This window comes from Dermatophagoides farinae, chromosome 1, assembly GCF_024713945.1.
Source record: "Dermatophagoides farinae isolate YC_2012a chromosome 1, ASM2471394v1, whole genome shotgun sequence".
Classification (NCBI taxonomy): Eukaryota; Metazoa; Arthropoda; class Arachnida; order Sarcoptiformes; family Pyroglyphidae; genus Dermatophagoides; species Dermatophagoides farinae.
Genome location: NC_134677.1, coordinates 8,779,248 through 8,800,681, shown reverse-complemented (window position 1 = coordinate 8,800,681; position 21,434 = coordinate 8,779,248). Strand labels below are relative to the sequence as shown.

Below are 21,434 nucleotides of genomic sequence, written 5' to 3'. Positions count from 1 at the left end.
AATCACCATGCTGTTGGTGGTGATAGTGGTCATGAGTCGATAATGATAAATGACCACTATCAAGTGAGAGAAAAAAAAACAAATAAAAAACTCAATCATCATCATCGTCATCATCGAGAAAATTGATTCTTCACACACAGGGATGATCCATATTCACCTGATTTGATATTTTCATCATTATCCGCCATCATCGATATTTGGCTGAAAATCTTTATTACTGTTGCGTTTTTGGCCCCTCCAATCGATCAATCAATCAATCATCCTGTTACGTGTTGTTTATTTACATTTTAAATCATTTCACATTTTTTTTCTATCAATTCACCATCGAAACAATTCCATTCAATCATAATTGATTTTGTATGCACAATCATCATCATCATCATCATCATCTTGATCGATATTTTTTTTTGCTTCCAAATCTAATCAATCAAATCAATCATGAAATAGAAAGTTTTTCAAGTTGATTTTTTTTTTACTTTCAAAAAAACAAAAAATAATTTTCGTAATTAAAAATGATTTTCTACATTGTTTTTATTTCCATAGCAAACTTCAACTTGATCATGCACGACCGACAACGACAATTGGACCTGAACTTTTTTTTTGATCGGTGTTGTGTATGAGATAATAAATATTGAAATTCGGGAAATGAAAATTTGAATGTCGGTCGTATTCGGTGGAAAACCGAAAAAACAAACAAACAAACGAATCAAATGAGATTGTTGATTATGATGGAATGGAATAATTATAATATAAGTGTTTTGTAAAACAAAAAATCATTTTGTCCAAAGGTATAAAAACCAAAAAAAACATGTATTCATTCACATATTTTATTTGTATGTGGTGTGCTGTCTGTTTATTTGTTTGTTTGTTTCATTCATAGTTTTTCAACAACAACAAAAATGGAATTGAAAAATTTGATAATTTTTACAGCTTTGTTCATCATTGTTTCAATGGTTGATGGTAAAAAGAAACGTGGTGATATTATTATCATCGGTGGTGGACATCATGATGATCATCATAATTATAGTGAGTATGATGATTTTTTTGATTCATTTATTGATTGTTTTTTTTCTTCACACGCACAAATAGTACCGATACCGATCCATATACCAGTACATAAACCAGTATATAAATTCTATCATCATAATCATCTTCCAATACATATGATGCAATCATATCCAAATGTCGGTGTTGGTGGTGGTGGTGGTGGTGGTGGTGGTAAATTTGGTGGCTTTGGATTAGGAAACAAGCTCGGTTTTGGTGGTGTTGGTGGCGATGATTTGATGGGCGGTTTTCGTTGAATTTCGAAATAACTTTTCATCATTATCATCATCATCATCATCATGATGGAAATCTTATTTTCCCGACCATTTTATATCACACACACACACACACTCAGTTACATTGTTGTTTCCATTATAAATTTCAAATTGTCAAAATGATGATGATGATGAGGATGATGGCAAAAAATTAAACAACAAATACAACGACAATTAGACACGCAATAGTTGAATGAATTTTTCTTCTGTAAAAACTGTGTCTTCAATGTCCAAACAACAACGACACACACACACACACACACACTTTTTGGTGACAACAGAATTTATCTAAAAAAAACCCATTGGCTTTTCCAAATGTTTATCCACCAATCCAATAGTGACAAGCTGTTGTGCCAACAACAACAAAACAACATACACACACACATCATACAAATCTAGATCATTGAAGAGCATCAAAAAAAAACCGTGTCCGTCGGAGCATGTTTTACCGGATTCCAAATCATCATGCACCAGATTCATGACATGTGACGATCGTTTTTTTTTCTCTCCCTTTTTTCAAATTCTGTCCATGTGTCATCATGCATGCTAGATACCTCATCATGTTCTCCGCTTATCGCATTGTTCGATTCATTAATACATGCATTCTATACGAGCACATTTACAACGAATAAAACCGTTACCGTTTATGAGAAACAGAACAAAAAAAATATTTTTCCACTACACACTTGGTTTCATTGTGAAAGAAAATTATTTCCCTTTGACCCGTATAAACAAATCCATCAATAAAATGTTGGAATTTTTTTTTTGACCCACGAGGTGTGTGAATTTTTTTTCAAAAGATTCATCGAATCACATCCTGTTGTGAGCCATCCCGTTTACTACCCGCCCACTAACCAGTTTTATCATCATCATCAATGTTCATGATCCACACATTTTATTTTTCAATTTTTACATTTCTTTTTTTTGTTGTTAATAAATTATCAATATTTTTTTTGTGTGTTAAATTTAAGTTAATGATGGTGATGGATATGTGAAATGCATGGTGGAAAAAAACAAATGAAATACATGTTTTCAAATTTCAAAATTCCTGATTCTTCATTGTATTTGTTGTAAATGATGATGATATAAGATTCTAGTTATGATTAAAATTATGAAAAAGAAGAAATGATTTAACAAAAAGAGAGAGAGAGAGAGAGAGAAAAAAAATTGAATGAATCTGATGAATTTCAATCTGATATTTTGTTATATAAATAATTGATGAATGTTTAAACGACTAGCCAATCAATGTAATTAATTGCAATCTTGAAAAGTGTTTTTTTCTTCTTTTTTTTGTTGAAAAATTTTCGTTTGATTAGAAACGATAAAGAAAAACTTGGTTCAAATGATGATAATAAATTGATTATTACAAGACGATGATGATTTATACAGTGAAAAATACTTATTTTGTGCGTGTGTGTGTGTGTGTTTTGCAATTGTTGTTGTTCTCAGCATTCACATTCCGATGGTGGATTACTGAAATAAGAATTTTGCATTGAATACAATTTATCGATTGGTGTCATATTCGTTATCGATGATGATGCTGATAATGTATTATTATTCGACAAATTTAACATGTTATTTGATGATTGACCATGTTGTAGTTGTATTTGTTGTTGTTGTCCTAGACCACCATGAGAATGATGTGTTGATGGTGGTAGCGGTGGTGGTGGTGGTGAAAACATTGAATTGTGGTGATTTGATACACTATTCGACATAATGGCTGTTGTTACATTGTTTGTAATCAAAGATAATGAACCAAATTGTAATGATGAATTCGAATGATGATGATGATGTTGATGATGATGATTAACCGGTGTAGTAGTAGAAACCGATGATAAACGATGTTGATGATGATCAGATTCAGAATTTGATGATCGATTGATTCCATTATTATCGTCCAATTCACAGAGGCTTGTTTCACTATCATCCATACAGCCCATTTCACTTTTATTACAAGCATAACCATCTTCATCACCACGTCCTGAATAATATGAACCTGAGCACACAATATAAATAAGAAAAAGTTAAACATTTCAAAGAAAAATTGATAATAAATTCAAATGAATATTACCAGCATCTGGACTTTGTAACATAAAAGGAATAGAAAATTGTTGAGATTCATCATCATCATCATCATCATCTTGATCATCATCATCGTCATCTGTTGTATCGTCTATATATATAATGGAAAATCGATATAAATAAATCACATTAGACGTTGTTGTTTTTTTTTCATTTTCTCATTGAATAAAACAAACCTTTCGATTTATCACTGGATCCGATACCAGCACCTGATTCACTTCCATTACCAATTATAATACTACCGCCACCACCTTGTGTCATTTGTTGTTGTTGTTGTTTTCTTTGAATTTTCTTCAGCTATTCATTAACAAAAAAAAAAAGAAATTTCAATGATAAACATTTTTTGAATCAAGTGCATTATAAATTGTTTACCTTAGCTCGTTGATTTTGGAACCATACTTGAACGATACGAACACTAAGACCAGTTTCTTTGGCCAATGTTTCACGAACCTAAGAAAAAAAATTCATTAAATCAATGTAAGTAATTTAAATGTTTGTCATTACTTTACGGCATGGTTTCTGACTAATCTCAAATGAAGCTTTAAATGCTCTACGTTGTGCAGTAGTGAGTATAGTTCTTGGTCGTTTTGGACCACGACGACCATCCTGTTTAATTGGTATCGGACTTGTACTATTATTGCAATTAGGCGTATTATTATGATGAGATGGTGATGAATATGATGGCTGTGAAGTTGTTGTTGTTGATGATGGTGGTGGTTGTTGTTGTTGTTGTTGTTGTGGTAGTTGAGGCTGTTGTTGTTGATCGTTTTTATTAATAATCATTGGCGAATCACAGTTAGTTAATGCTCGAGGTGAATACTGATGATCTGTTGATGTATTATCATGATGACATGTTGATGTATTTGAGGCCGGTGGTTGCAACATTGTTAAATGTGGTTGCGATGATAATGGTTTATCGGCCATCGTTATTGTCGTTGCTGTTGTTGTTGTTGTTGTTGTTGATGATGATGATGGTGACATTCGTACGGATAATCCATAGATCATATCATATACACCAATATCATGATTCAATGTTTGATTCAATAATGATAAATGCTGTGATTGTTGTTGTTGCATACTATATGTAGTCACAATATGTGATGATGGTTCATTAGATTTTGTTAGATCTGTTTCACATACTGGTTGATGGCCACGTAATGCAAATTTATCGCCTTTTTTCAATTGTCGTTTACACCAAATGCAAATAAAACAGGATAAATGATATACAAAACCATGTACACGCATAACAAGCTCATCGGAATTGATTGATTCCAAACAATTTGTACATTTTGCTGCATAAAGTCTGCGACACAATATAGAATAGAAAATAAAACAATAATAATATGTGTATGTATTGATCATTCTAATAATGGAAAAATCTCAATCCAATTCATTCATAAACAACAACAGCAACAAATAACAAATTGGGTTTCATTCATAAATTTAGGAAACCATAGAAAAACTTTGAATATATTTCGATGTTATATTCATTGTCAAAAACATTGCATTTGTGTGTTTGGCGCTATACATACGATGTAATTTAAATAAATGATGATTTGTCTTAATGCAACACACAGAACAATATATTCTTTATTTTTGTTTGAAATCTATGGATTCACAGTCATTACGGTTGTTGTTGTTAATGGTCATAATTTTTTTTTTCGTCTATGACATGTATTGTATGGCCACAAAAAAAACGACAACAACAATCATCATACAATGGATTAGTGCAAAAATGATGGTGAAAATTGAGAAAATCAAAGCCAAACATTGTTGAATAAAAGTCATAAAATTTGGACCGCTTATGGAGTATATGTACCAGTATCATGTGATTCTCTCAGTCGGTGTCAATTCGTGATTCGTTATATTCGTTGGACATGCACACACACACACTGGTAAACACAGAATTCCTGAAACACTATACTACAGATATACAAGCTATTAGTTAGAAAGCACGTTCTTCATTTTCACACACACACACACACACACGCATACAGGCTTTTCTAAATTCTTGGTATAATTTCTAAAAGACCGTTATAGTAGGTGAGTTTAAATTTAATTTTCAAAACATTCTGACTTGTCAATTTTTTTTTTATCTTCATTCATTCACTCAGTATCCACCACCAAAGTTAATCCCTTTGATCAAGATACAATCAAATGTTTGTGTCTTTCATCGAATGATGATGATAGTATTGGGATGGAGCTTTGAATTTTAATTTGTGGATCAAGCTTATTTATTTATTTATATATAATATAGGCTCACATTAACATTTGAAACATTCGTGCTTTGTATTACAGATTTCACCATAATCTTTTCTCTGTATTTGAATCCAGTTGAATCATTCATTTGAAAAGAACAAGAAGATGATGAAAAAAAAAACGTCAACCCGTTTCATTGTGAATTCATTAATTAACCGGTAGTCAGAAAAAAAAGGCTGTAAACAAAATAAAGAAATGAAGAAAACAAAATCTCAGTTTCTCTCAGTTTTTTTAATGATAATTCAAGATGATGAAAATTCAATTCAATGGGCGTTTTTCTTCCTTTCTTTTCTTTTCTTTTCTTCTCTTGAATTGAATGGAATGAAATGAAGTGAATGAGAAAAAAAAATCCTATGAAGATGCTCAAAACGAAAAAAGTCATTTGGATGCAAATTTTCAAAAACAAAAAAATTGCCAGGAAATACACCTCTCTATACACGCATACTTTTGGCACAGGTCTTTTCGTTGAAACAAAAAGTAAGCAAGAAAGAAATGACAGTGAAGTGAACAATTAATCAATATATTGAATCTGAAAAAAATGCTCATCTCAACAACAACAACAACAACAACGACGATGACGATGACGACGACGACAACTCTCAAGTGGTTTGCTTCATGCTATACAATAAACACTTGGCTGGCGCCCTCAATAATAAGTGTGTATTGTTTTTCTTCGTACTTAAAATTTCGGATAAATAAACATACACACACACACATAAAGAACCTATACCAAAAAAAAAAAAAAAAAAACGATTGTCATCATCTAATTTCATTCATTCGTTGCACATTAATGTAAGAATTGGATACACACACACACACACACACAAACAATCATCATCATCAAGATCCGTCAATCAGTACACACAAACAAATATATAAGGTCCATTCATTCGATTTGATTTGATTCGATTCTTTCACACACACACACACACAATACAAACACCAATATTTTCACCGTTTTTTTTCTCGTGATCCAAAATTGTTTACTCTGTTTCTTTCTTTTTTCGTTTCCTTTTTTTTATTATTATTATTAACTTTGTTCTTTTCTTTCGTTTTTTTTGTTGGCTGCCAATTCTTTGCCATTCAAACAAACAAACAAACAAACAGAGAAAGAAAGAAAGATGGAAAAACGTAAGTTTTTTTTACCATTTTTTTTGTTTCCGTTTCATTTCTTCATCATTTGTCTTCCTTTTTTTTCATTCTTCTTCACCGTTTTCCTGTATGAGATTGTCTCTGATTTTGTGTGTGTGTGTGTGTGTGTGTGTGTTTCGATATTAAGATTTTTTCTTTCTATTATTTTGTTTTGCCATTCGAGACAGAAAAAAAAGAATCAGAATGAAAATAAAACTAGAGGTGTGTCTCAACGTATCAAAATACAAAAAAAAAACACATAGAATAGGAAAATCAATCGACTGGTAAGAATCTGAAATATAATGCCGGAATATGAAAAATACTTGAAACACGCACACATAGAATAATGATAATAATGGCCATAAGTAATGAAATGAAAAATCCTCTTGACTTGATTTCATATATTCAATTTCATATGGATCATTGCATTGGATGATAATATTTAATTTGTTCACTTTATCATCGTGGAAATAAGAAAAATACACACACACACACACATATGATTTGCATCCATAGCTTATACTGGCAACAAAAACAGATAAAAACGCAGAATTTATCACAGAATAAAAGGTGACACTTTTTTTTATTGTAATAATAAAAAAAAAGATTCAGAATGAAACAATACCCAATATATATTCAGTTCAGGAGACCGATGGCAATAAGTTTTTTTTTTTCAATATCAAATACACGTTATATATGTATTTGAATAAACGAAATAAAATAAAGTGAATCCAGATTTGCACCAGCTGTATACAACAGACAGAGACAGTATAATTAAGTTTTGCTCTGTTTTGTTTTTATCATTCAGAATATATTTGGATATGCATAGATTCTACACACTTGATCGAATATCATTATTAGTGAATACACCTGAAATGCAAGTAAAAAAAAAATTCACCAATCAACCAGAAAACAAAACAAAAAAAAACGACCACCAAATGCAGGTAGTTTTTTTCTGATTAATTTTCTTTTTTTTCATCATCATCATCATCATGTCAATCAACGAAAAAAATTGATGAAATCACTCGGGTAACCATGTAGATTTTTTGAAATTTTTCGAAAAAAAAAATCTAAATTTGGCTAATCAAATTCTTTGTGCATTGTTTTGTTTTATTAATCATTTCCAGATGATTAAACTTTGGGATTCATTTCAGTTCGATTGATTTGATTTGATTCAAAAAAAATTTCAATTTAATTGAAAAAAAAGAAACAAGATTCTAATTAGTAACAACCAAAAAAAAAAAAAAAAAAAGAAAGATCAAACTAATCAAACTTTATTTCTCATCTATTTTTTTCCTGATTTTCGGTTGAAAAAAAAATTTCTCGAAACAAACAAACAAACAATGGGTAAACAACAATAACCATATAAAATTGGCACAATAATGATGATGATGGGATAGTTTTCGATTTTTCTATAAAAACACACACACACACACACAACAACAACAACGATTCTTCAAACGCCATCACCATCAAGTTTAAATAATAAATATCAAGATAGAATTCTGTGTGTGTGTGTGCGTTGAATTGATTCATATATGAATCATTGATTTTGCCCTTAAGCAAAAATGTGCTGAAACTTTGTTGTCATCAAAGATCAACAACAACAATTAATGATCGCCATCGTCGAAGACTTTGTCGTTTGCCACATACAAACACCAACACCAACGCACACACACACACACACATTATGGAAACAAAAATAGGAATTTATTCTAAAGCTAAAGTATTCTTTTCTCTTCTCTTTCTGCTATTTCGACACACACACACACACACAGAGAGAGAAAGAAAATAGAAAATCGCAATCAGAATTGTCGTCATATGTAAATATTTAATATCCGGATAGTCAAAAAGCAAAAAAAAAAGAAACTTGAACGTCGTCATTCAAACTGTGTGTGTGTGTGTATTTAGTTGCCGTGTGTGTGTGTGTGTGTCTATGTACACACCCACATAGTATATAAATCGGAAAAATAAAAGAATCGACGACTGTGTGTGAGATAGTTTCAAGGCAAAAAAAAAATTCTCATTTCAAGCATGATGATGATGATAAAGTTCAAATAGAAATGGAATTAAAAATTATTTTTTGCTACTTTTTTTTCGCTTTTTTTCGTTACATTTGGCATGTGTGCACCACCACCACCACCACTCACAACAACAACAACAACAACGACATTATATATCCACCGATGATTATGATGATTGAGCTGTTTAGCAAACATTACCACCAAAAAAAAACATACACACACACACAAGTGTTGATGCAAAAAAAAAGAAAAAATATTTTTTTGGTCACCAAAGAAAAAAACAATCAAGATTATCACGTTTGATGATGAATGATGAGAATGATGAATAACAAATATTGCACTCAGTTGCTTGAAATTGCTTTAAATTCAATCAAAAAAAAGTTTCAATTTTGAACAAATTTTATTAGTCAAGTGAAAAATCCTCAGGCATTTTCTCACATCAATCACAAATCATCATCATAATGATCATAGATTGATTTCTAGCAATAGAAAAATTATATTCAAATCAATCTTTTCATTCATTGAATCTATTGTTTGATTGGAATGTAGTCAACACTTTTTTTTGTCGTTTCCGATATCTCTATACATTTGTTTTTACAGGATTGAAAAGAGTGAGAGAGAGAGAGGAAAAAAAGAATTTATCCTGGCAGAATTAAAGAAATTCCATTCTTCACACATACAACAACAACAACAACAACAACAACAACAATAACAAAAACACGAAACAGATTCCAAAACATGCGAAAAAAAATATGAAAAAACAAAAGTTCAAGGGACAGACAATGCCAGCAAGTTTGAAAGAAAAATTTGGACCAATTTGGAAAAAAAAAATTTTTTCTTGTTCGATTGTTTGATCGATGTATGGTTTTTTTCCCATTTTCTGCGTATATGCATATTCCAGTCAGAAAAAAAGGATCGATAAATGTGAATAAGTTCTATGATGCTAATGATTCTTTCTATGCATCAAACACACACACACACATACACAAACATAGGTTAACTTTAACATGACTATAAAATTTGTCGATCATAATCATCATCATCATCAGACGATCAGTAGTTGTAGACAAAATGTGGGTATAATAAACGAACGCGTGTGTCTGGCACATTCCTAGAATTCCATAATGTCTAAATGGATGCAAAAGTCCTCTGAAAAATTCTAACAAAAAAAAAAACGGGAGTGAGTGAAAGAGAATTCCACATTCATTGCGTTTACATTTAAGCGCATTTAACCGAATTCTAGCCGAATTTGATGTTTGAGAATGTTTAAGGCAGGCAAGCAAGCAAGCAAGCAAAAAAAAAAAAAAAAAAAAATTTCCACCATTTTTATTCATTCTGACTGATGAGTATTGCTAAGCACCAGGGAAACAAATGAAAATTTTTCGTTTTTCTATTTTTTTTTCTCTCTCTCTCTCTCTGTTTTGTATTTTCAATGTTGATGTCAGATGAAAAAAATGGCAATGATGATGATGACATGAACAAAAAAAAAAAAAATATTCATTCCAAACCAACCTAAAGTTTAGGTCCTAAACACACACACTCTCTTTCTCACTCTCATTTAAACTTTGTCTTTGTCGTTGTTGTTGATCATGTCGAGATGATGAATCCTGGAATTTTTTTTTCATTCATTCATTCACTCAACGAAAGAAAAAAAATACAGAATTGAATATCAACTCATCAAACATTGCCTAATCGGTGTTCAGAATTTACAACCGAACCGGACAAAGGTCATAATTCATTAATTGTAGTATTACCAAGAATCATGTGTTGTTTTTTTTTTTTTTTGGCAAGCAATTCTTAGCATGATGGTGGTGTAGTAAATGAAAACAAATGATACCTTATGGCCACCAGCTAGAAAAAAAAACTATGAAACTTTTGATTTGAACTACGTCAGGAAAAAAAACACACATACACACACATATATATACGTATAAAACAACAATATGAATGTGATGTGGATTTGAGAAAGGGATTTGAAACGGATGTCAAAATGTCAACATCATTGTTCGTTCATTCAATCACCGCATGTGGTCAAAATCCACACCGTGTGTGATATATATTTATACAAATACGTGATTTTCATTTATTTTCAATTTTTTTTTCCATCACTTGGCCTAACAGAATAAATCGCCTTGCTCACACACGAACGGACATCGATAGAGGCAATTATTGATTGTTGTATTATAACAATGACCTTAATCTTAGGTTTTTTTCCATTCAATGTTTCTTGTGTGTGTGTGTGTGTGTGTGTGTGTGCGTATGCGATTGGTTGTATAGAATTCACAGAATTCATTGATTTTTCATTCGTTTTAAATTCGCCATAGGCATCGTCGTCGCCGTCACAAAATAACGATTCATGCATACCAGAGTCACGGAATTCTCATTCACATTTTCCCAGAAACAAGATAGATTATAAAGATTCAGAAGAAAAAAAAACAGTTTACACTATGTGTGTGTGTGTGTGTGTGTGTACTATAAACATTTATATATGAAACGGAATTGAGCAAAAGAATATCCTGCTGAGGACCATTGCTGGATCATTTTCTATATTCTCTGGTAGTTGCAACATAAATTAGTTCGCACATCAGAATGTGTAACATCAAAGTATAAAATTCACCAATACCAGAATGGCAGAAACAAAAGAGAAAAAAAAGACAATAAATTTCATTGAAAATTCTATTGAAATTTTCTTCATTTTGACCATCATCAGATTCCTCAATCACCAAGAGTTGCCAAGTTTGTTGCTGTGTGTGTGTGTGTGTGTGTGTGTGTGTGTGTGTCTAAATTCTTTATCAAAAAAAGAATTTGCAAAATTATCACCAAAAAATGCTATGCAAATGTATTGTGTTTGTGTGTGTGTGTTTGTCAATTTCAAATCAATTTATATAAGCTAGTTGACAACGGGAGTTTTACTACTGCTGCTGCTGCTGTTGTTGTCACTGGAAATAAGATTCTAGATGCAGAATAAAACAACTAGAACTAGAAAAACTTGAATAATTAGCTTTTTTTGTGACAGAAAAAAATGAGGAGTTTCTATATCAAATGAATACGACCATATGTCAAACATAAGGATGATCTATTTCTGTGTGTTATCACTACACACAAAAAAAACTGAGGAAAAAAATTTTATGATTATGGCCTTGGTTGGTTGCCAGACAAACAAAACAAAAAAAAAAAACCCGTACGAAATATAAACAAATATAAATAAAGGGCCCAACCAAACAACTAAAGAGAAAGCCTAGAAAACCTGAATAGGTGTCCACAACAGCAAAAATTTCACTATCAAATAATGCTGATGATGATGATGATGATCGCATCGAAAAAAAAGAAGCCATAAAATCTAGATGGATGAGATTATGGCCATATAGCCGGGTTTATGTATGTAGACAAATATTTGTAACTCTTGGACACAAGTCTAATATCAACTTTTTGTTTGTATTAGTGAATATGGGCGTTGTTTATTGCGTTAGCGTTAGCGTGTGTGTTTGTGTGTGAGAAAATCTTTTTTTTGGACAAATTTTGCGCAAGATGTACACAACAAAATTTGTATGGTTAACATGTTTGTTGATGATCAGAATTACACTAGCCAATTGAATTTGTAATGAGAGGATTGAATGGTTGATTCTGATAAAACATAGAATTATCATGTATGTGTGTCTGGCCAGAATTTTTATGATTATCCTCATCATCAATTCATGGCTGTAATAATGTGTTTGTTGATCATCAACAAACAGAAACAGAACAGAAAAAAAAAGAAATAAAAAACTTGTATTGGAAAGAGAAAATGTTTGTTGGAATTAGAAAAAAAATTGTCCATTCAATTGGTTGGAAAAAAAAAAAAAAAGAATTGAGAAACAACAACAACACTTGACAATGAAAACAAACGCCCGAATAAAAGAAAAAATCAAATGAAAATATCGATCCACTATGTCGATCATCAAACAACGTTGGCCATATACAGCAAAAAGAATCTGAAACAAAAGAAAAAACAAAAAAACGCCATTCAAAAACATTGAAAATTCACTCATTCATTCATTTATTCTCATGATCTTGGAAACTATAACGTTTCAAGAGCACTGTGTCCTATATAATGATAAAAAACAATTTTCAAGTGGATCATCATTCTTTTTCACACACATCAACACACTATAGATAAATGTTCAACAACAACAACAACGTAATGACAATGATGAGTCTTTTCATTTTTTTTGTCTGATTTTCATTCATCGTATATAAATTAGGCAAAAAAAAAATTTTCGTCAAATAATTAACTTGAAGTTTAGGAATCAATTTTGTTTTTTTTTCTAGGATTCCAACTAATATATAAAAAAAATGGATACATTGATCGATGAGTTTTTCACACATGCACACAAAGCAGCATTATTCATGTGCCAAGAATAATAACAACAGTGAAAGACATGACTAGAAATTTAAAAAACAAAACAAAAAAATTTATACTGTACAGAATACATTGCTCGATGCTCGATACATCTTCATTAATGTCAATATATAAACGTGAAACACGTTGATTTCATCGTTGATACGTGAATTTTTTTTTTCATTCTTCAGAAAATGAATAATAAAAATAATGATGATTAAGATTCGAAAGAAAAAAAATCCACTATTGTAACCCAAATAGTTTTTTTATAGAAATTTTTTTTCAAAAAAAACCAACACGTGACACACAACATTACATTGTGAACATTAACCACCACCACCACACCAATGCGTTCAAAAAATAGACCACAAAATGTAGACGAAATTAAACCATTTTTTTTCACTCAACAATTAGTTGTATGTGTTAATTGTGTTTGTTGGTATATCCGATACTAAAGGTCGTCCCTTGTGACAACGCGAATAATCAAACGCCAACAATTGCCCACTATTAAATTCAATCTATCAACGTTCAAAAAATAAAAATAAATAAATAACTAATTGAAATGCATCATTCTTGAATAAATGAATGAATGATGATGACTAAGTGAATGAATCAAATTGATCGATACTGTGTGTGTGTGTGTATGTGTGTGGCCTATGACATTTTTTTTTTGGGTATTGTTTATTACCACCCCATATATGAAACATCATACGGTCGTTTGATCACGTTGTGTGTACAATATACACACCGACACACACTAGGTTACGGTTTGTTGCACGTGCCCATCCAAAGACAAAACAAAAAAAAACGACGATTATAGCACGTGTTTGGATATATAAAAAAAAGATCGTGATCCAGTTTTTATTATTATTTAACGTTCTAGAATCTAGACTATCGAAAATTGATCGTAATTTATGAACAACAATATATCCACCGAATCATTGTGTCATCGAAAGAATGACTGACTAACTGAGTGATTAGAGAGTTAGCTTTAGAACAATTTTCAATATATATGACCTTTTAGGTCATATATACACACGTTGAATGAATTGGAATGAACAGAAACAAAACAAAACAAAACACACACAAAAAAAGTTTAGCCAATTTGCTTTATATGCTGTTTGTCCACCACCATATACATCCATATATGGGTAATTTGTCTTTGATTGCTACACACCGAAAAAAAAAATTCAATATTCTTGTTGTTTTCATATCAGATTATCATATGGTCGTTGATCAGTGAGAATAAAAAAAAAGTAATCGAAAGAGTACACCAGCAAAAAAAAATGACCATAGCATGGATGGATGGAAAAAAAACTCGAAATGACTTTATTAAGCCAGATGACAAACAACATACCCGAATCGAGTTGTAATCGGTAAAGTGAAATGGAAAAAACGTTATGGTGTTTGGATAAGGATTATGTAAATAAGTCATTAGTCATGTCACAAACACAATTCATAGCCAGTGAAAATATCATGGACCTGGATATTGGGTAAAACTTCAACTTTATATCATAATAATTCAATTCATCGTGGAAAATGAATAATCCCAATAAGCAGATGACTGATGATGATTATATTGCCGGTACAAATAGATAGATTGATGATCCGATTTTTGTTTTACTATATCCAAAACAGGTGTGTCTAGGAAATCCACCACTTGAAAACAAAAAATTTCACTGGTTCACATTGGTTCACATTGATTTCCATTTCAAAAATACATTGAAAGCTACCATGAAGAAAAAAAATCCAGAAACTTGGTCAAAAAAAAAACAACCCAAAAAAAACTAAATCATGAATAACGCCAGACGCCAGAGAGAGAGAGAGAGAGAGAAAAAAAATTGCTGCGTTAAATTAATTGTAATAAATTCGAGTTTAATGGCGCCTAAGATTCGTTACTTTAAACCACACACAACACACATTCATGAAAACAAATTCTAGAAAAATGGCCAATAAATAATTCATTTCAGTTTTTTTTTCGCAAACATTAAACGAAAATGAACCAAAAAAAAAAAAAAAAACATTCTCGTTCATTAGGAATATTCGCCACATACAGAGAGACACATTACATTACACGACACGTTTTCTAATGGTCACATAATATAGATTTTTGACTTTTTTTTTCTTCAGTTTTTTTTTCATCCTGAACAACAACAACAACAACGAAAAAAAAAATCATCAGAATATAACCGGCATATGAAACAAACACATACTGGATCAGAAAAAAAATACAGAATAATGATTCGAATAAAAATTCTTGTTGTTGTTGTTCGGATCGTTGAATTTGGCCACCTGTGCCTTTTTTTTTTTTTTTTGATTGAGCAATAAACAATACACACACACAAGCTTAATGCCAATAACAATAAAACGCAAAAAAAAAACGTTGAATATTCCGTTCTGTGTGCGAAAAAAACATTCAACATTGGATTAAATCGTATAGAAAGTGGGGAAAAAAATACGAGAAATAATCTTGTGATGAGAAACTGAATCCCTATTGTTCTTCAATACAATACGGATGTTTTGAAATGAACGAAAAAAAAATCCAAAAATTAAAACCTACATTCGAAATGAACATGTTTAGCGTCTGAATCTTGTATATTTATATGTGTGTGTTGGTGACTTTTCATTGTTTCAAATTTTTGCAACAACAACAATGATGATGATGATGATGATGACTTTCGACGAATGTCAAAACTGAGAAAAACATGCAAAAAGAATCAAAAAAAAAAAAAAAGAAGAAGAAGAACAGCAACAGCAGCAACAACAACAACAACCAAAGTCGATCGTTTGATTGTCACACACAAGTGACAAAGAATTTTTTTTCCATCTCTATTCGTGCTTGATTTGGTCTGGTCTGGTCTAGTTTTTGGACCTTTGGTGTAGAAATATGCATCCAATGTACGAGTGTGTAGCAGCTTGTCATAACAAGTTCAAAGTATAACACACACACACACACAGAACAGGGTATCAGATCTAGATCATATGGCAAACAAGGATTGTAGATACCGAGAAACAACAACAACAACGAACAACAGAATAGTAGTGACAGGCAACAAAAAAAAAAGAAAAAGAAAGAAAAACTTGCACAAAATTCTCAACAGTTTCTTTTTTTTTTTGGTTTTTAACATTCGATACAAAAAAAAAATCTGAATGAATAAACGTGTGTTGTTCGAAAAATGTGTGTGTGTGTGTGTGTTCCAGAAACAACAACAACAACAACATTCAAAGAAAAAAAAAGACGAGAAACAAACATGCATCGTCGTTTCTGATTTCTGAAACTACTAGAAATTCATCTGTTGTCACATATTGTTGTTGTTGTATAGCTGACACACACACACACAGAATGTCACAATATTTACCGATTTATCCAAAAAAAAAGTTGAATATTTTTATTTTTAATTGATTTTTTCTTCTTCAAGCAAACAACATAACATAACATAACATAAAATATCCAGGTGTGTGTGTGTATGTAAATATTTTATTCGATTGCTAAATTATTAATAAAAAAATAGAAAAGAAGAAAAAAAACATGAAGATGACAGATCAATATGAATGTTTGATTCGATTCGTAGATCAAATCAAATCAAATCAATCGAAAAAAAAATATCAGACACACACACACAGCTAGATATTGATATGGCTATCAACATACACAACAGCCTTCTCAAAGTTCAGAAAAATTTTACTGCCAACACTGGACTGAAAAAGTTTGGAAAACGCTGTCATAGTCGATCTATAGATTAATTCAATCAATAAAAAAAAACGGAAGAAAGAAAGAGTAGTGTTTTGTTGTGTTTCATTACTACTTACTTATTATAATCATTTTTGCAATAAATTTTTCGTTCTCGTACATAGCACGAATTCGTGAGCATTATCCGACAAACGGTACATTGTAGACATGATTCATGCCAATAATGTTCACTACTAATACACATTAGATATCGATCACGAATTGGTCGCTGACATCCAACACATAGACATTCTTTTATCATTGACATACTAGTAGTGGTTGTTATCGTTGACGATAAACACGATGATGTTGTTGTTGTTGTCATCGACGATGATAACGGTGAAGAGGATGATGATGATGATGATGATGATGATGATAATGATGAAGATGATGGTGGTAGTGGTGGTGGTGGTGGCGGTGATGTGCCGGAAACAATAACCATTTCCATTGGTGTTGTACCAATCGGTGGTGCCGATGGTGACATTTCAATATTTGTTTGATGAGAATGATGATGATGATGATGATTGTGTATATGATAATGTGGATAATTTGGATGTCCGTTCGTTATGTTTGGATTATGATTAGATCCCGGCGTGATTGCACTGGCTGATAAATCAGCCGTATTGATCGATGATGATAAAGATGTTGTTATCGTCGATGATGATGATGTTGATGATGATGATGATGATGATGAAGATGAAGATGGTGGTAATGGTGGTGGTGATGATAGCATCGTCTGTTTGTCACAACAACGCATTTATATAAATTGTAACAAACACCAAAAGATCAAAATCAAAATCAAAATGTCAAAATTCAATTATTAAAAAAAAAAAAAAAAAATTTCAGGACTAGAAACACATCGTTTGTATTTGATGATCATTCGATCCATCAACTAGTGAAAGTATTGAATTTTCTTGTCATACAAACGCACAAACATCATCAAAATAAATAAAAAACAACCAAATGATTGATTGATGAGCGCTACAAAGTTATCACATACATTGAAGGTGGATATGTAGGTGTGTGCGTGTATTGTTTGCTTGAAAAAAAAAAAATTTTTTTCTTAAAAAAAAGAGAAACAGATAGCGAAAAATTATCGAATCCTTTTTTGTTTTGTTTTGTTCGCAAAAAGTTTTTTTTTAACAGATAACTGATAAAATTCACAAGATAATGTTGTTGCTGCTATTTGGTGACGATGATGATGATGATGACCATATCATATATGTGATTCCGGATCTGAAGAAGAAAAAGAAAAAAAAACATTTTGTTTAGTTAAAAAAAAAAAAAAAATTTCAAAAGTAAAAACGACATGATGACGAAACGATATGGTTTTTTTCGTTTGGAAAAAAAACAACAACAAAATGATAGGTTCGTTTGTGTAGTCATTGTTGGTTCGCAAAAAAAAAGATGTCGAAGAATTTTGTCATCATGTCAAATATTCATCTCATTTCATTCCGATGTGAAATGTGATAATGATAATGGTGAAATACTTGATCATCATCCAAATACATGTGGTGTAAATATATATGGCCGGCTTGGGTAAAATCAATCAAATGTTTTTTTTTTTTTTGATTCGATCGAAACAAGTAATTTTGGCTTTTTTGTTTTGTTTTGACTTACTTACACAAACTGACTGATTGACTGAATGAATGAATGAATGAATGAATGGTTGACTGGATTGGTCGTGATTTAGTTCCGAATTTTTTTTTTTCGTTCTTGTTCATTCGTTGCTGTTGTAGGAATAGTTTACCTTTTGTTTTTATTTGAATCACAAAAAAAAAATTGTGATTGATAGTGGCAATAACACATATACAAAACAAAACAAAAAAAAATCAAAAGGGAGAAATAGGATAATTGAACACAACACGAGTCAGCCAGAGTCAAACAAACTCTGTATGATATCCAACAACAAATAAACTAATACAACAACACATGCCACATGGCGACATTTTCAAAAAAAAATTCGCTTCATTTGATCCAAAGACAAAAACGAAACATGATCAGATTTTCTGATTGTCACCAAATAGTATTACGTATTTGTCAACAACAACAACAACAACAAATAAAAAATCTATCTGTTTCGTTTGTGGATCACAGATCTGATGATGATCAAAACAATTGGTGATTGCTTGCCATTCAATAATGATGATGATGATGATGATGATGGTTTACCAATGTGGTGTCACCATCGTTTTTAAGACACACAAACAAACAGAGAAAACAATACATTTCACACATTGATAATTTCTGAAAATGATGATGATGATGATTTGTTTTACTCTGAGTGAGTGATTGAATTGAGTTAAATACGACAACAACAACAACAACAACAACAAAAAACCACCACAATTAACACTTACATAACCTTCTTATTTGAGTCTATGAGACGAAACAACAACATCATCAATTAGTGTTTGTCAATCAAAGGCAGGTAAATAGAGAGAAAATAACCAAACCGGACAAACAAATGTAATGGATTTTTTTTTGCTTGCTAGAAAAAAAACAAACTGGAATCGATGATGATTGTTCACTGATCAATATACCCATACATATAAGACCACTAAACATTAATATATGGACCAAATAAAGGAACATTATGATCATCAGAATATGAAGATGACGATTTGATAAGACTATTATTGCACCACATCAATAGTTTAATCACACACACACACACAGTGGTTTTTATTTTGTCCAATGACACTAAATTATTGATTACTGATTACCTGCCAATATTGGTCGATATTTGATGATGATGATGAATGTCGGTATATGACGACAACAACAACAATAAAAAAAAACACTGGAAAAAAATGGTACTATTATCGTCGGTTAATATTAATGGTTTAGCGTTTACGTAAATCAGATCAAATATGATGAAAAAATAAAATCGAAGGATTCTTTTTTCATTTCATTTGTAGTTCGATGTTTAAGCTAATGAAAAAAATACAGGAAGAAATCGTTTCTTTTTTTCTCTCTCCAAATGATCATAGTGATGATTGGTGGTGATCACCAATCGATCACCGATTGATATAATGATGATGATCATCATCATCATCATCGTCATCACAGCACGATATCGTTCATATATTGAATGATTGTTGGTGATGAAATGGAAAAAAAACAAATAGAAAACAACATAAACATAAACATAAACAACAACAACAACAACAAAAACACAGTGACAGTCAATCATCAAAAAGAAATCTAGCCATTTTAGATTGTTTCAGGGAGAAAGATGTACAACACAAAATGAATGAAAATAAATAAAAAAAAACAATCCTTACCAAATCTGATCATTGAATGTTTTTTTTTTCGTCGATCAAAGATTCGGCCACATTTTTAACAACAAGAAAAAAAAATGAGGATCGATCATTATTGTCGTTATTTTATCATCGCAGCAAACGCAATATTTTTTTTTTTTTTTTTGATGAACCACCGCTAAATAATACACACACAGACACACAGTTTGTTTTGTCAGACACTATTTACACACAATATGGCTAAATCGGTATAAATCTACTCAAATATGTCTGTTGTTGTTGTTGTTGTTGTTGTCATTGGTGATGATTGTTTATAAACGAGATAGATATATTGATTGAAACCATCAATGTTATCACATTTATATCGAGAAAAAAAAACAGATTTCAAATTAGAATTAACACAATTGAAAAAAAGGTGATGTCATATTGTTATTATTAACCATCTAATTGTATGATGATGATGATGATTTGTCTTTTCATCAACCCAGGTTTAACAAAAAAAAAAAAAAAAAGAGCAAAAGATGGATTTGTCATCCCAGTGACAAAAACTGATTAAAAACAGTCAAAAGATTGAAGGTCAATCATTTTGATGATCATGATTTTTTTTGAAATGTGCAATGTTTATATATTTCAAAAAAAAAACCAAAAAATGTTTTTTACCATTATCAAATCCGTTATAATAAGAAATTCGAAACTTTACGAAAATATCTATTGTTGTAATCGATGTAATCATCATTGTATGGAATGGCATATGAATTGACCAATACGTATCCGTCGTCGTCGTTGTTGTGTCCATAACTCCATCTAAAAAAGTTTTTCTTTCAAAACCGCAGACAAACTGGAAAAAAATTCAAAATTTCTCAATAACAAAATTCAAGATAATCCAGTATAGATGGAGAACAAAAAAAAGTTGTCAAATTGATGTAATGCAGCAACCATAATAGTTCCAAGATGAACTCTAAGAGTTTTTCTTCAAAAAAAAAAAAAAAAAAAATAAAAAAAATAAATAAATGAATAATGAATATCATCATCATCACATCTCATCAATCGAATGATCAATCAATTGATCGATTTTAATATTTGCCAACAAATTTTTTGATTTTATTGTTTAAAATGAATGGCAATATAAACAAAACAAAACGAAAAATACAAATGTGAATTAATTATCATCATCATCATCATTATCATTATGAAAAATGACATCATCATCAAATGTGATTGATTGATCATCATTTACCTTGAAACAAA

General features: G+C 31.0%; 2 protein-coding genes across 5 annotated transcripts; one reads left to right on the top strand and one right to left on the bottom strand.

Moving 5' to 3' along the window:
- The first annotated feature begins 6 nt into the window (after window positions 1-6).
- Window positions 7-2,271, top strand: LOC124491572 (uncharacterized). 4 transcript variants are annotated; one of them, XM_075735484.1, is made up of 4 exons: window positions 7-502; window positions 544-753; window positions 931-1,026; window positions 1,090-2,271. In XM_075735484.1, exons 2-4 carry the CDS (start codon window positions 711-713, stop codon window positions 1,299-1,301), a joined length of 351 nt encoding a protein of 116 aa, XP_075591599.1. In that variant the 5' UTR covers window positions 7-502; window positions 544-710; the 3' UTR covers window positions 1,302-2,271. The 4 variants fall into 4 exon arrangements, with proteins under 4 accessions (XP_075591599.1, XP_075591601.1, XP_075591602.1 ...); XM_075735486.1 differs by having other exon boundaries at window positions 881-1,026; XM_075735487.1 differs by having other exon boundaries at window positions 544-788.
- On the bottom strand, window positions 2,198-20,354 carry LOC124493096 (uncharacterized). The gene is made up of 8 exons (XM_075735482.1): window positions 20,211-20,354; window positions 17,004-18,159; window positions 3,906-4,704; window positions 3,774-3,851; window positions 3,578-3,698; window positions 3,391-3,492; window positions 2,653-3,315; window positions 2,198-2,602 (listed from the first exon to the last, which is right to left on the bottom strand). The coding sequence occupies exons 2-7, from the start codon at window positions 17,678-17,680 to the stop codon at window positions 2,765-2,767; spliced, it is 2,328 nt and encodes a 775-aa protein (XP_075591597.1). The 5' UTR covers window positions 17,681-18,159; window positions 20,211-20,354; the 3' UTR covers window positions 2,198-2,602; window positions 2,653-2,764.
- Between the last annotated feature and the right edge of the window lie 1,080 nt (window positions 20,355-21,434).